Raw genomic sequence first — 14,430 nt, 5'->3', positions numbered from 1 at the left:
TTTGATTGATGTCGTTCATTTATCCTGTTAAATATGTGTTACACTTATTGAGTTCAAATGCAAAAAAATAGGGTTTTAATCACGGATTGAATATGGGTTTATGCCCTGTTTGTGTGGATTGTTTTTTATCATTTATCCTATAAATTTTGTTTCACTTATTGAGCTATTTTATTCAGTTTAAATTTTTATTTTTATTTTTTTGGTTTTCATATTGGTCGAAATGCTACTTCTGTGTTGGTATTTTATCGAGATGTTTCTTCTTTGCGCATCACGTGTCACTCTTTTCTCTGCTCTGTTGTGCTAAATAGGGTTTTGATAACAGGTTGAATGCCGGTTTCATCAAAATATTAACTTCATTTTTTTTTATTTAAGTATGGATTGCATGGTTTTGGTTCTGACTTTGCAGATTAGCCGGCCAGAAGATTGGGAACGGACTCCGGATCCTAAGAAATACTTTGTTCAGTTTTTTGGGACTGCTGAAATGTAAGTAGTCCTATTATCTATTCAAATATTTGTTTGTATGTAATTTATGATCTAGGCATTTTTTTTGATACAGTAAACTTAAAAAATTGATCATGGCATTTTAATTGCTAAAGGTGAAATTGTTTAGTGTAAGAAGACACAATCTTAAGTTAGAGTAAGATGGCCAACTACGTCTGGAAGCCAGTTAGAAAGCAAAACTGTTAGTTTTCAATTTAAGGGTAAAATCCCTAGTCCAGGGTCAATGCTTGGTATTTCAAATGTTTTGAAAAAAAAAGTTAATTTCTTAGGATTGAGTTGGCCAGAAATTTATGAATGCTTTTCTCTGATAATATCAGCAAATTTGTGATGTACTGTTTTTAGTAATTTCTGATGTCTTTACATTAAGTTAGTTTTAACAGGATTGGGAAAGTATTGTTTTTTTCTTTTGGTATTTAGGATCGGGAAAATATTGTTAGATTTGTTTTAAGAGTTAGAGTCCTTATTTGAGTGTCCTGTGTGTTATCTATGGATTTGTTGTCTTAGTTTTAAAGCAATTAGATGTTGTTCTGGGTCAGTTTCTTGGTCCAAATCAGTGTCCATAAGGGGACATCTGAGTTCATATGTTGAATCTATAAATAGAGTTCTTATAATTGCAATTAATGAAGAGTTGATTCGGTGAAATGAAGTTTGGTTTAATGAATGCTGGGTGTTGTCAGGTAATTTGTTTTCTTTGTTTCCCCCTCCCCCTCTCTCTCTCCCCTATTTCTTCTTATAAGCTATCTGTCTATTTGCTGTTTACCATAACGACAAGAGTCCATGTTCACCTCTCTCTTTCTAATCTTTTACTTATTATTTGGTGGACAGCAAACTATCTACCCACTGTGCTATTCTTATTATTCATCATAGATCACACAAAGCCCTTCTTTACCCCCTACAAAGCCCGCCATCGGATTTGAAATAGATAGGAACCCTACCTCATTCTGCACCACTCCTTCTATAAATTATAAGAATATTAATAAATTGGTGTGGCTTAGTGTCTTAGTGATAAAAAACATGACAGGTACAACCTACAATATGGTAAATTACCTATTCAACATCAACTCAGCGTTAATTCTTCAAAACCAGCAGAGAGCTAGTTGAGGCACATCCGGCAAAATGAGCCTCTTCTATAAGCCCATGCGTTCTTGAGGTGAACCTTTTATAGAACCAGGGATGACACCCCAAAATGGTTTTGATCTTTGAAGCACCTCATGGGTTGATATGTGCTTATTTTTTTGTTAAAATATTTCCCAACTGCAAGCCATATTTTTCAGCCAGGTGGGACCTTGTAGTGGTAGCACTGATTTTTGCTTTTACTGGAAACCCAAGTGAGGATTGCAGAAGAAATCAAGGTTTTGAAAGAAACACAAGAAACACAACAAAGGGAAAAATAATCCCAGTTTCTTTATTGGACCCCTCTAAATGCAGGAAACCTTTTCCAAATAATTAAGAAGGACAGTCAAATGGTTTGTTTCCTTGTAATGAAGTTCTTTGCTGAAGCCAAAATTAAGATGTACCTGGCAAAGATCATGAGACAAAGGAAGTGGGTACAGATCTGCACAAAAATTTGGAAAATTTTCATTTGCTAGTTTGCATTTTTAATGAAGTCTTATCACACTAGAGGTCTTCTTGAAACTTGATTTAATCACCTTGGAAATGGTCATACATGATGAAATGACTGAAACCAGGATGGATGAATACAACAGATATCACAAACTCTGCTTCTTCCATGCAAAATCAATTGATACCATTTTGTCTCTTTTCCACATCCACATGATTTTGAATTTCTGATTTATTTTGTAACCTTGGTTTTCAAAAGGTTTTTGGTTTTTGAATGCAAAAAATTCTCTTCTTCCTATTAACAGTCTTGAAGACCTTTCTGATGTTTGGTCTTTGGATGACTGGGAACCTTAAACTTCAGGTTGATTTATTGGCTAGATGGTATATGCAGGCTTTAAGCAAAAGAGGCATAGTGGTATGAAATATGACATTACTAGAGGCTTTTTTTTTTTAAGTTTATGATGAGATGGAAATGCTTGAATCTTTGAGGATGGCAATAAAAGTAGTTTGAAGGATGTTAGCTGGTAGGGTCAACTGGTCAAGGGCTTGATGCGTTTGTGGATCTTAGTACATAAGAAAAGGATGTTAGCTGGTAGGGTCAACCGATCAAGGGCCTGATGCGTTTGTGGCTCTTTTTTTTTCGATGAATAGATGTGTTTGTGGCTCTTGGTACATAAAAACTTCAGAAGCATAGATTATATATATATATATTTGATATAAGAGCTTCCTTGGCTAACTTACCTACCTATTATTTGTCTGTCTTTAGGATACCGGTTAGAGAAGCTAGGAAGTTGGAGAAGTTGATGAGAGACTTCTTATGGGAGCCGGGACAAGAGAAAAAGGATCACTTGGTTAATTGGGAAATTGTGTGCAGAAGTAAAGAAGAGGGGGGTTTGGGAATTGGGAGGGTAATTAGAAAGAATCAAGCTTTGTTAGGGAAATGGTTGTGGAGGTGGCCTTTGGAAAGAGAGAGATTGTGGCATGAGGTGGTGGGAAGCATTCATGGGAGGTCAGAGAATGGATGGGATGCTGGTGTATCGAGGCAAGCTAACCTAGCAGCACCTTGGAAGGCTATTCACAACACCCTCAATTCCTCAATTTTATCAGGTATGAAGTTTGTTCTGGCAACTCTATCCTTTTTTGGGAGGATATTTGGGTAGGAGACTCATCGTTAAAGGATTTGTTCCCCTCGCTTTTTTCTATTTCTTTGTACAAAAAAGAGGTGGTCTCAAAATTTGTCTCACCCTTGGGAACACCCTTAGATCCTACTTGGGATTTTGGTTTTCGTAGAGAACTTAGGGATGCTGAAATTGAGTCTCTTTCTTTTTTGCTTGGGTGTCTTAATCAGGTTTGTTTGGATCCCTCCAAGCCAGATAAGAGGGTTTGGACTCCTAGACCCAATGGAACCTTCACTTGTGCTGCTTTTTTCAAGTCCATCTCTCCACTTTCTACTCACCAACCCTTTCCGTCAAAAGAAATTTGGTGTAGGCCAGTCCCCCCAAAAATTATGGCTTTTTGTTGAGAAGTTTTCCATGGGAAAGTAAACACTTTAGACAACCTACAAAAGAGAAGACCTTTTCTCTGTATTTCTCCTAATTGGTGTATCCTTTGTAGAGCTCACGGTGAGGATTGTTACCATCTATTAGTATCTTGTCCCTTTTCTGCAGACCTTTGGGCTTGGCTACTTTCGTTGTTTGGGGGTAGTTGGAGTCTACTAGCAGAAGTTCACATGCTCTTCAACCATTCTACCTTTTATTGGCCTACAAAAATAGGGAGAATTATGTGGAGACGTGCTCGTGCTGCCTTGACTTGGACTCTTTGAGAAGAAAGGAATCTCAGAATTTTTCAAGATAAGGAAAGGAACAACCAAGATTTGAAAGACTGTGTGTTAAACAGGGCAATACATTGGCTGAAGACCTTGGAAATCTTTCGTCAATTCTCCTTTAATGACATTTGGAGAAATTGGTTAGCAGTAGCAAGGTGCTCATCTTTAAAGGCCAAATCAATTACAAGCTGGTCTCCTCCACCCGAAGGCTCAATTAAGTTGAACTTTGATGGAAGCAGCATGGGTAATCCAGGATTATCCGGAATGGGGGGTGCTTTGAGAAATGAGAAGGGAGAGATTTTGTTGCTCTACTCAGGTCCTTTGGGAATTGGGAATTCCATCAGGGCAGAACTTTTAGCTGTTGTACAAGGGGTCCAATTTGCAAACCAGCTGGGGGTACAACAACCAATAATCGAGGGGGATTCCAAAGTGGTGGTGGGTTGGTTGAAAAATTTTGAAGAGGCTATGTGGCAATACAAGAATGAAATGAAGAAATTTAGTTGGTTGACAAGGAATATGTTGGTCACTGTATAGTGGGTGGGGAGATCAGCAAATACCTTGTCAGATGTGTTAGCTAAGCAAGGGGTAAATAGGGAAGAATTATTTTGGGCTCAGTTGTGATTCTTGTTTTTTTTTTTTTCTAGTTTACTTGTAAGTTTCAAGGAGGGGCTGCAGCTCGCGCCTCTCACTGGGATGATGTATGAACTCACTCTAATTTGCTTCTGAATCAATAAACTTACTATTATTCATAAAAAAAAGGGTTTGACATATAGGTTGCTTGCACATGTATGTCCCCATGTACAATACCTTAATGTATAGGTACAGGGGTTCTCACATAACCTTTTGACATACATATGGATATGGTTTAAATATACTAGAATGCTTTACCTTTCGAAAAAAGGTGTTAGGGTTGGTGTTTGCCCCCTGATGCTTATAGGTTACACGTTTTTAACTTATGTGGCTCTATTACTCGTATCTGGAACTATTTTGTGATTAAGTAACAACCTAACAGAAGTATGACTCTAATGTGGCAACAGTTTTCTTAAGGGGATACCTCTTCAACCTGTGCAATTGATACTTGTTAGAACAATCCCTCATTAAATTGTTTCTAGGTTTGTAGCATTGTTATCTAGTGGCTTGTGTGCAAGATTGTGGCTCTTAATGTTTTTTATTTTTGGATTGTTTTTAAACCAGATTCTTTAAGTAGTTTGGAGAAGTGATTAATGACTTTTCTGAGACACTAAGGCTGTTACCTGTGTTTGGCATGCTTTCAAAGAATCAATTCTGATGAATTTTGTGATTCTAAGAATATTTTTAAGTTTTGATGTATGAAGGTTGTTTGATCTCATTCTTTTTTTTGGGGGGGGGGGTGATAAAAAATCATTCTCAATACTGATTCTTTGGTGGTAACAATTAGCTGCAGAGATTAATAGTTTTTAGTTCAAAATTGGTTCTTCAAATAGTGATTCTTTGGAACAAAATTTTAACCAACCATGGCCCATAGTTTTCAAGGTGCCAAGGCGAACCTAGGTGACAGGGGGAGTTGTGGTAGAATAAGAAGTCTAAAAACAAGGAGAAGGGGCAGAATCCCTGTTCTTATCTTGGAAAAAAATGAAAGAAAGACCCTCAAAATGATGAAGGAGAAGAAGGGGTGAAGCCCTTGTTTTGTCTCTGAAAATAGAAAAAAAGAAAAAACCTAAAGGCTGTGTTTGAATGTGATGTAAAAACAGAAGTACACCGATGGAGTTGTACACGGATCGGTTTAAAGTTCTGGACCGTTGTAAACTGGAAGGTGTGATTATCGATTTAAATATTTACGTAATTTTTATCTAAGTTGTATTTATATCGATTGTCGATGTAAAAATCAACGTGAGTGGAGTTTTACATCGATTGTCGATGTAAAAATCAACGTGAGTGGAGTTTTACATCGATTGTCGATGTTTATATTAACTACACTCTATCCAAATGCTGACAAATGTGGATAGGAGTGTTTAATTGCACTGGTCCGTATTTACACCGCAAACAAACACAGCCTAAAGAAGAGCTGGAGTCCAGTTCTTGTCTTGGAAAAAGGAAAGGAATTATACCTTAAAATGAAGAAGAAGAAGAAGGTGCAGAGCTCCTGTTTTTGTTCCAAAAAATGAAGGAAAAGAAAAGAAATACAAACATAAAATGGAGAAGGGCGGAGCCCCTGTTATTGTTCCCAAAAAAAAAAAAACGAAGGAGAATAAGAAAAAAATAGAAAACTTAAAATGAAGAGGTCTTCTTCTTCTTTGATAAAGATATTGTAAATCTTCATATGTAATAGGTTGGTGATTGGGCGAGGTGAGCACCAAAAAGCACCAGGTCGCCTAGGTGTGGCCTTGACAACTATGCCATAGCCTAAGTAAATTGAAGGATGGATTTTGGGGCATCCTAGATTTTTTGATTGGAGATGTTAAAACAGATTAAGAACAAAGTAATGCAGATACTGTATGTACAAAATTTTTGTGTTACATTTTCTTGTTGAACAAGTGCAACTTACTCTGATCTAGATTTCTAATTTTCTTCTTCTTTTTCTTTTCCTGTGCAGTGCATTTGTTGCTCCTGCTGATATTCAGGCATTTACTAATGAAGCAAAGAGTAAGTTGTCAGCTCGATGTCAAGGCAAGACTGTTAAAGATTTTGCCCGTGCTGTGAAGGAGATCTGTGAAGCTTTTGAAGAATTACAGCAAAAGAAAGCAGGTGGTTCTGGTGCAGATACTGATAAGACTGCCCTTGACTCTGTTGCTTCCTCTATTGATGGTGGAGTGGCTGAATTAAATGATCAGATTCAGACGGACATTCATAATCAAATCTCTGGTGGTGAGGCTTCAGCTGATGATCAATATGGATTGGAACAGTGCTCACATAGAGGGGACGAGACTGAGAAGAAGGATATAAAACCTAGCATTTCATGTAACAAAGAACCTAGCTTATCTCCAGTTTTATCTATTAAGAGAAGGGACAAAACATCCAATGGTGCACACATTCCAAAGAAAGAGGCACCGCCAACATCTAAGCCAGATAATCCTTACCCACTTAAAGAAGAATCTGGTAAGGTAGAGACTCATTCGAAAGGTTCAAGTTCTAGTAGAAGCAGTCATCTCCTCAACCAAGGAGACTCCCTTAGTTGCCTGGTTGATGATAATGATGGTTTGCCATGTTTAGATGGTTCAGTTTCTGCCAAACAGTCCACTGGTGGACAGAAGGCAAAAAAAGTCGTTTCTGTATTAAAACGAAGACGAGATGGTGCAGTGGATGTGCGCAAAAGGATGAATCCAGCTCTAAAATCATTGAAGCGTGATAATCCTGATAGTCATCTTGATCTCCCTGAATCTGGAGAACATTTGAAAGATGGAGTTCAAAGCAAAAGTTCTCCATGTGACAACAAAAAGGAATCATCTCCGGATACTTTCAAGTCAGATTCTGATATCAGCAATAAAAAGAAAGCCAAAGGATTGCCAAGAGTTAATAAACATCTCATGGGAGGGGATAAGCCACTTGGACTTCACGACAGTTGCAAGGGTACCTTGAATGGTTCTGAGGGGCAGGGCAAGGATGAACTCTTGTCATTGGGAGACCATAGGAAAAAGAGGAGCCATCTTGGTCATAGTAGGCATAAGTTGCCTCCTGGTGAAGATTCTGATCCTACCAAAAGAATAAAGCATGTAGATGTTAGTGGTAGCACAACTAAGAAATCACTTTTCAAAAGGAGTGAATCTCCAGGTTCTGCTGTTGTTGGTGACACGGGAGATAAACATGGGGAGACCAAAACATTTACATCATTTCTCAAGGAAGAAAATCATCTTCCATTAAGTTCTGAAACATTCAGTGTTCAGATAACTTTACCTGGTGATGAAGATATTCTACCCCCAACAAAGCGCCGCCGTCGGGCATTGGAGGCAATGTCTGACTGTGCTACTGAAACTGCTGGAGACATATCAGATAAACGACCTGATCCCCTTAAGAATGATATGTCTAGTTCTGATTATGATAGTTCTCCTGTTATCCAGGTTCACTCGAAATGGAGATCAGTTTGCCAATTTGATGATAAGGAGGAAGAAGAAATAAAAAGCCCACTTCAAGGTGAATTCACCAATAATTTGAATGGACCTTCATGTGTGCCAGATTCTATTGATGACATTGAGACACGTAATGCAAGTTTCAATAATTCTCAAGCAAATAATTTGGGAGATTCTAAAATTGATTTTGATTCATCCCAAGTTGAGGATGGCCTTTCTAAGGTTGGTGAATCATACAGCAAACTTCCAACTGAACCTTCATTACCCCACCTGGATAAGGCAATGGCTGCTGATGAATATTGTAGTCCCCAGAAACTAGATTCCCAAAAATTCCACTCGAGGGAGGGCAAGCTGATCTTGGTTTCACCCAAAGACTCCCCTGGTCTAGCTACAGCAGCTAAGCAAGAAGAACAAAAAGCCACCAAGCCCCAGGGTAAAGCATGCTCCTCTACAGGTCGAAGGGTTCAGTCTGGGTCTTCTAAAGCCTCTATTTCAGCTTCTGATGCTTTAAATCGTCTTTCGAATCAAATGACAAGCCAAAAGAACAAGTTAACAGTTGCATCAGAGAAGTCAAAAGCTACTTTGAAAACTAATTTACAGATGAATGACTCTGCTGTTTCAGCAGAGCAATCTTTGGATAATGGTTCTCTGCCTAAAGAGCAGTACGTATGGCATTTTCTACTGTTCATGTGATAATCCATTTTATTTTTTTCTGTATATTCTCATCTACTTAATTGCATTATTGTTCTGTTAGCTGCAGATTGGAAGTTGCTGGTGACAAGTCTGTTAGTTCATTGATAGATTCCAAGTTTTCTGAATCTTTTACGTCTATGAAGCATCTTATAGCAGCTGCTCAGGCAAAAAGAAGACAAGCTCAACCGCTGTCTCTTTCTCATGAAAGTCTTATCCCACCTTTTATTTCCACTACTTCTATTACTCATGGTAGGAGTCCTAGCCCTGCTGCAGTTCAGCCTTTTATGTCTGGTACTAGCCATATTGTGCAACAGGATGCAAGGGGATTATATTCTCGCACATCTTTACCTTCTCCTTCTGCTCATTCTCGTCCAGTTGCGTCACAACATCAACTTGATTCTGAAGAATATGACAATGTAAGAGTTAGCTCTGGACACCGTGCACCTGGGGGGTCTTTGAGTGGTGGCACAGAAGCAGCTGTTGCACGTGATGCTTTTGAAGGAATGATTGAGACATTGTCAAGGACAAAAGAAAGTATTGGGCGTGCAACCCGTCTTGCCATTGACTGTGCCAAGTATGGCATTGCTAGTGAGGTTGGTGATTGTTAGTAACAACAACTACAGTTAGTTTATTGTTATTATTTTATTATTGATGCATTGTCTTTGATAATTGAAAAGTTATTTTGTTACAAAAATATAAGGAAGTTACAAGCACCCCAAAGAGAAGTACGAGATGCGACGTCTCTTGAAAATATAAGAAAGTGTACGAAACCCACAATACACTATAATCAAAGCATTACAAGGTTGCCCAATACAGATGTTCCCCCAAAACTTCTTGTTTGGCAAGACAATCAACCATAGCATTTGCTGACCTGCTCACCTAATGTGAGCTAACAATCATGTTACTTGTTAACCAGCTTGCCTTCTTTAGGAAATCCTTGTAGCACTAAATTACTCAACCCTGATTGAGTCTCCTATTCCCACTGGACCAAAGTATAAGGCTAAGATGTTGCTATCCTTATCTCTCAAAACCCTCCTATGCCTGAGGGGCCAGGGTTTCCTTGACTACTTTAATCAAAATTCAGTTCAATCCAATCTTCAGGTGGTGGAGTACAATCTACAGTGACCTTTTCTTTTCTGGAGGAGCTAGTTGCCACTCTGATCAATTCCTCCAAAAGTCATCAAAGGAAACATAGTGGGAAGAATCCAAAATTACTCAGCCAGTTAATTGCCCTTGTTAGGATACACTCCTTGACAAGTAGGAGACTTCGTTCCTTTTCTTGAAAGATTCTTGCATTTCTTTCTTCCCAAATTGTCCAAAGTGAAGCAACTATACATTTCCACATAATCCTCTCTCTTTTTGTGGGCCATACAAAGGCTAGCAGGTCAAAAAGTAGACTTACATCTGAAGGTTGGTTCCACTTGCATCTAAACAAGGCAAAAATCCAATCCCAAATAGCTATAACAAAGGAGCAGGAAATTAGTAAGTGGAAGCAATCCTCACTATTTAGCTTTGTAAAGAACACACCAGTTAGGGAATAAGCACATACGAGGGTTTTTCTTCTGCAAACAGTCTAAAGTATTGATCTTTCCATGAAACATTTCCAGTAGACCAAAGTAATTTTAGGGGGAATAGGCCTAGTCCAAAACTTTTTAACTGGAAAGACAACTTGAATAGAGGAAGAACAAAGGACCTTAAAGGAGGAAGCACAAGTAAATAAACCTTTGGGGTGGGGAGACCAAATCCTCTTGTCTAGCTTTAGAGGATCCAAATAGACACTTCTAGGACATGAAAAGGGGGAAGGAAGAAAGTGGGAGACAACCTAATGCTTAAACAAGGAGATGGAGTATAGTGAAGGGAAAAGGTCCTTGAGAGCTGAATTACCCACCCAAAAGAAAACAAGTTCCCTAAACAAGCATCATTTTTTTTGATCAATAACAGAACCCTAAACAAGCATCATACTTGACAAAGTTATGAAAATGGGGACTGATACTATTAATTGCTTTTCAAGTAGTAGTCAAAGTAGCCCGACGAGAAACACCAACATCCCAACCATTCTCCAAACAGCTTTGAATACTAGCTATCACCTCATGCCACAACCTCTCTCTTTCTAAGGGCCATCTTCACAACCACTTATCTAAACACAGTTACATTTTTTAGAACCAAGTTCCCTATCCCCAACCCACCTTCTTATTTACTCTTGCATATAATCTCCCACCTTATTAAATGGTCATTTTTCTCTTTCCTAGGCTCCCAAAGGAAACCCCTCATTAATTTCTCCAATTTTTTCGCCTCCTTGGATATCTTAAAGACAACAATATACTGACAAGTTAGCTAGAGTGCTTTACGCAAAGTTACTTTACCTCCTAGAGAGATCTAGCTCTTTTTCCAAGCCGCTAGGCTCTTTCAAAATTTTTCTAGGATTGGAGTTCAAAAACAACTTTCTTTCGGGTTATCCCCTAGAGGAAGCTGAAGAGAAGACATGGGCCAAGAAGTGACATAACAACTTAAGCACTTTGCCACCGACTTAATAACACCTTCATCCAAGTTTATCCCTACCACATAATTCTTGTCTAGGTTTATTTTCAAGTTAGAGACCCTTTCAAGATAACTTATCAAAACTTTAAGATTCCTTACTTTTCTTAGGTAGCCCTCACTAAAAATATTAATATTATCAGCAAATTGATGATGGGTCACTGGGACTCTATTTCTTCCTATCCCCTAGCCTCCAATTGCCTCTCCCTATCAACCTTTAAGAGTAGCCTACTGAAAACATTTGCTATTAGGGTAAAGAGAAAGGGGAAAAGGGGATCGCCCTGCCTTAATCCTCTAGAAGTTGGAAAGAAATCCTCAACCACAACGTTTAACAGAATTGAAAGGTGAGAAGAACTGATACAACCCTTCATCCAATTACACTACTTATCACCAAGACCACAGTTCCTTAGGGCCTCAAGCAGGAAGCTCCAATCCACTAAGTCATAAGCCTTATCTAAATCCAATTTACAAACAACACCTTGCTGGCCTGATCTGTTCATTTCCTCCACACATTCATTGACTATTAGTATTTGATCATATATTTGTCTCCCTTGCACAAAGGCCCCTTGAGCTTGGCTTATTAAATTGGCAGTATTGCTTTAAGCCTCAAAGACAAAACCTTAGCCAAGATACTCGCCAGTAGGCTAATTGGCTTTAAATCCTTAGGGTGTCTCACATCTATCTTTTCAGGAAGTAGGGCTAGGAAGGTGGCATTGGCTCCCGGTCTCACTAAATGTCTATCTGCAAACTCCCTAATGACCCCAAGTAAATCTCCCTTCACCACAACCCAATAGTCATGATAAAAATCCATGTAAAACCATCCAGGCTAGGGGCTTTTGATCTATCCATTAGGAACACTGCTTGTCTTATCTCCTCTTCCTCAAAATCCCTCTCCAACCAACTTACATTTTCCTCACATAACCTTGGCTGATCGACTCTTTCCACCCTACACCTATTATTCAAAGGCTTTCTCAACAAAGACTTAAAATGATCCACAAATCTCCCTGCTATTTCTTCTTGATTTGTTACCTCTTTCACCATCAAATTCCAATTTTGCCACAAAGTTCTTCCTCTTCCTTCCATTAGTTGAGGCATGCAAGTACCTAGTATTTCCATCCCCTTCCTTTATCCATTTATGTCTAAACTTTTGCTTCTAGGAGATCTCTCTTCTTTCGAAAGAATTTCTTCCAAATCCATCTTGAGTTTTCTTCTTATCCCTCTTCCTTGTTTGTCCAAAGTCCCTTGGCATTTTTTATGATCAAGCTCCTCAATTGTGGATAGAAATGAAGCCTTTTGTTCCTCTTGTCTTCCAAAGTGATCCTTATTCCACTCTTTTATCTTGGATCTTAGTCTTTTTAGCTTTTTATGAAATTTAACTCCCTACCACTTAACCCCTCTTAAGTCTTCATTCCACCACTCCTCAACACTCTGCACAAAGTTAGGGTGATTTGACCACATGTTTTCAAATCTATAAGTGTGAGGTCCAGATCCTAAGATTTCCGAGTCTAACATGATAGGGCAATAATCAAAGGTTATTATAGGTAGAACCCTAGCTATCAAATCTGTCCAATGATTTTCCCACCCTTCATTGCAAAGAAATCTGTCTAGTTTAGAGCAAAGCGAGTTTTCCTAAAAGTTGGACCAAGTGTAGTTGGCTTGCAGTAGGGTAGGGAAATCTCTTTTAACCCGCAAGTATTAATGAAATCATTGAATTTTTTCATTCTTGTTGTGACCACACCTCGAGGGTTATTGGACTCATTGCAAAATCTGATAACATTGAGATCTCCCCTAGACACCAAAGGCCATCCCATAATCCATTGAGTCCATACAATTCCTCCCACAATTCATTTTTCTCTTTACAATTATTTGGCCTGTACACATTAGTTAAGACCCACATACCATCATCCAAATTTTGAAATTTCAAAGACACAGAAAACCTCGCTGAGTTCCTCTACTGATTCCACCACATCCTCTCTCCACATAGTGGTTAAACCTTCAGAAGCTCCCCAAGAAGGAGTCAAGGTTCAATTCACTCTAGATTTCCACACACTTCTTACCCATCTCTTGTCTAACTCTACTAACTTAGTTTCCTACAACAACACTAGGTCAGATCTCTCCGTCCTCGGGAGGTCCTTATTCACCCTTATTTTCCTTGCACTCCCTAATCCTCTCACATTCCAACTAATAATCTTCATTCAACCACAAACTAACAATTAGATCTGTTCATGGGCTGGGCCGGGCTCAGGAGGTCCTTATTCACCCTTATTTTCCTTGCACTCTCTAATCATCTCACATTCCAACTAATAATCCTTGTTCAACCACACACTGACAATTATACCTGTACATGGGCCGGGCTGGGCTGGGTTGGGTTTGGGCTAGGTTTTGTCTCTGTATTAATAGAATATACCCAGGCCTCAACCCGAGCCTAGCTTGACCCTTATCTAAAGCTCGAAGCCCGGGCCCGAGCCCGAGCAAAAAATTGGAAAAAGATTTTTTTCCTTTTTATTCAATAAAAAACTATTTTATTTATATTAAAAGACCTCAAAACCTAAAAAATAATGAAAAATCTCACTATTACTTGAAAAAGATAAGAATAATAAAGAAAATATATTATATAAATACATTATCAAGTCGGGCTTGGGCTGGGCTTTTTTGAGAAAGCCCGAGCCCACGGGCCTGATATCTTGTCCAAGCCTGAATTAGATCGGGCCAGGCCGAGCTGGCCTGCCGGGCTACCCGGCCCATGAACAGGTCTACTGACAATAGACCCCTCTTTAAACCCGAGGCTTCCTTAATAAGGAACCTTCCTCCCTCTCCCCTCTGCCACTGAACTCAATGTATCCCTCAATATCAGAAATTAGCCTCTTTTTCTCCTACACCAGTCTGTTCTTTCCCAACTTGAGGGTTTGTGGGCAGGGCTGTCCTCTCCTAGCTGGAGTTTCCTCCTCTCCCCTCACCAGTCTTTTTAGGTGACTCTACTTCCTCTTTCTACTTCTTATACTCTTCCGATAAGGCACAGATTTGGCTCCAAATTGCTTCTAATTCCTCCTCATTTTTTTTTGAGAAAATTTAACCAGATTTTATTAAGAAAAAGAGAGGGAACAAGGGGAGATATACAGATTAGGGGAAGAACCCCTACTAGTTACTTTGGAGGAAGCTTGTCGTTATACAATTGCTCCAAGTAAACATCAAATTTAGCTAGTTCATCTGCAGTATGATTCGTTCCCTAGGAATCCAAACTATGTTAACATTCAAGCAATTCAAAGAATCCCA

General features: G+C 38.9%; 1 protein-coding gene across 10 annotated transcripts in view; it reads left to right on the top strand.

Annotated features, from left to right (window-relative positions):
• LOC104592374 (ENHANCER OF AG-4 protein 2-like) overlaps nt 1-14,430 on the top strand; it is an 81,990-nt gene that overhangs the window by 650 nt on the left and 66,910 nt on the right. For 8 of the 10 annotated variants that reach the window (XR_016083875.1, XR_016083877.1, XR_016083874.1 and 5 more), the window contains exons 2-4: nt 407-483; nt 6,459-8,591; nt 8,684-9,215. Coding sequence is in view for 5 of the 10 variants with exons in the window: in XM_010251749.2 (XP_010250051.1) it covers nt 407-483; nt 6,459-8,591; nt 8,684-9,215 (2,742 nt within the window). In the remaining 5 variants the exon portion in view is untranslated. The remainder of the gene's footprint in view (nt 1-406; nt 484-6,458; nt 8,592-8,683; nt 9,216-14,430) is intronic. The other 2 variants (XM_088900623.1, XM_088900621.1) reach the window with 2 other exon arrangements.

Source organism: Nelumbo nucifera, chromosome 3 (genome assembly GCF_055504915.1).
Source record: "Nelumbo nucifera cultivar China Antique chromosome 3, China Antique-T2T, whole genome shotgun sequence".
Taxonomy (NCBI): Eukaryota; Viridiplantae; Streptophyta; class Magnoliopsida; order Proteales; family Nelumbonaceae; genus Nelumbo; species Nelumbo nucifera.
Note: the sequence above shows the minus strand (reverse complement) of the source record. Positions and strands in the feature narration are given on the sequence as shown.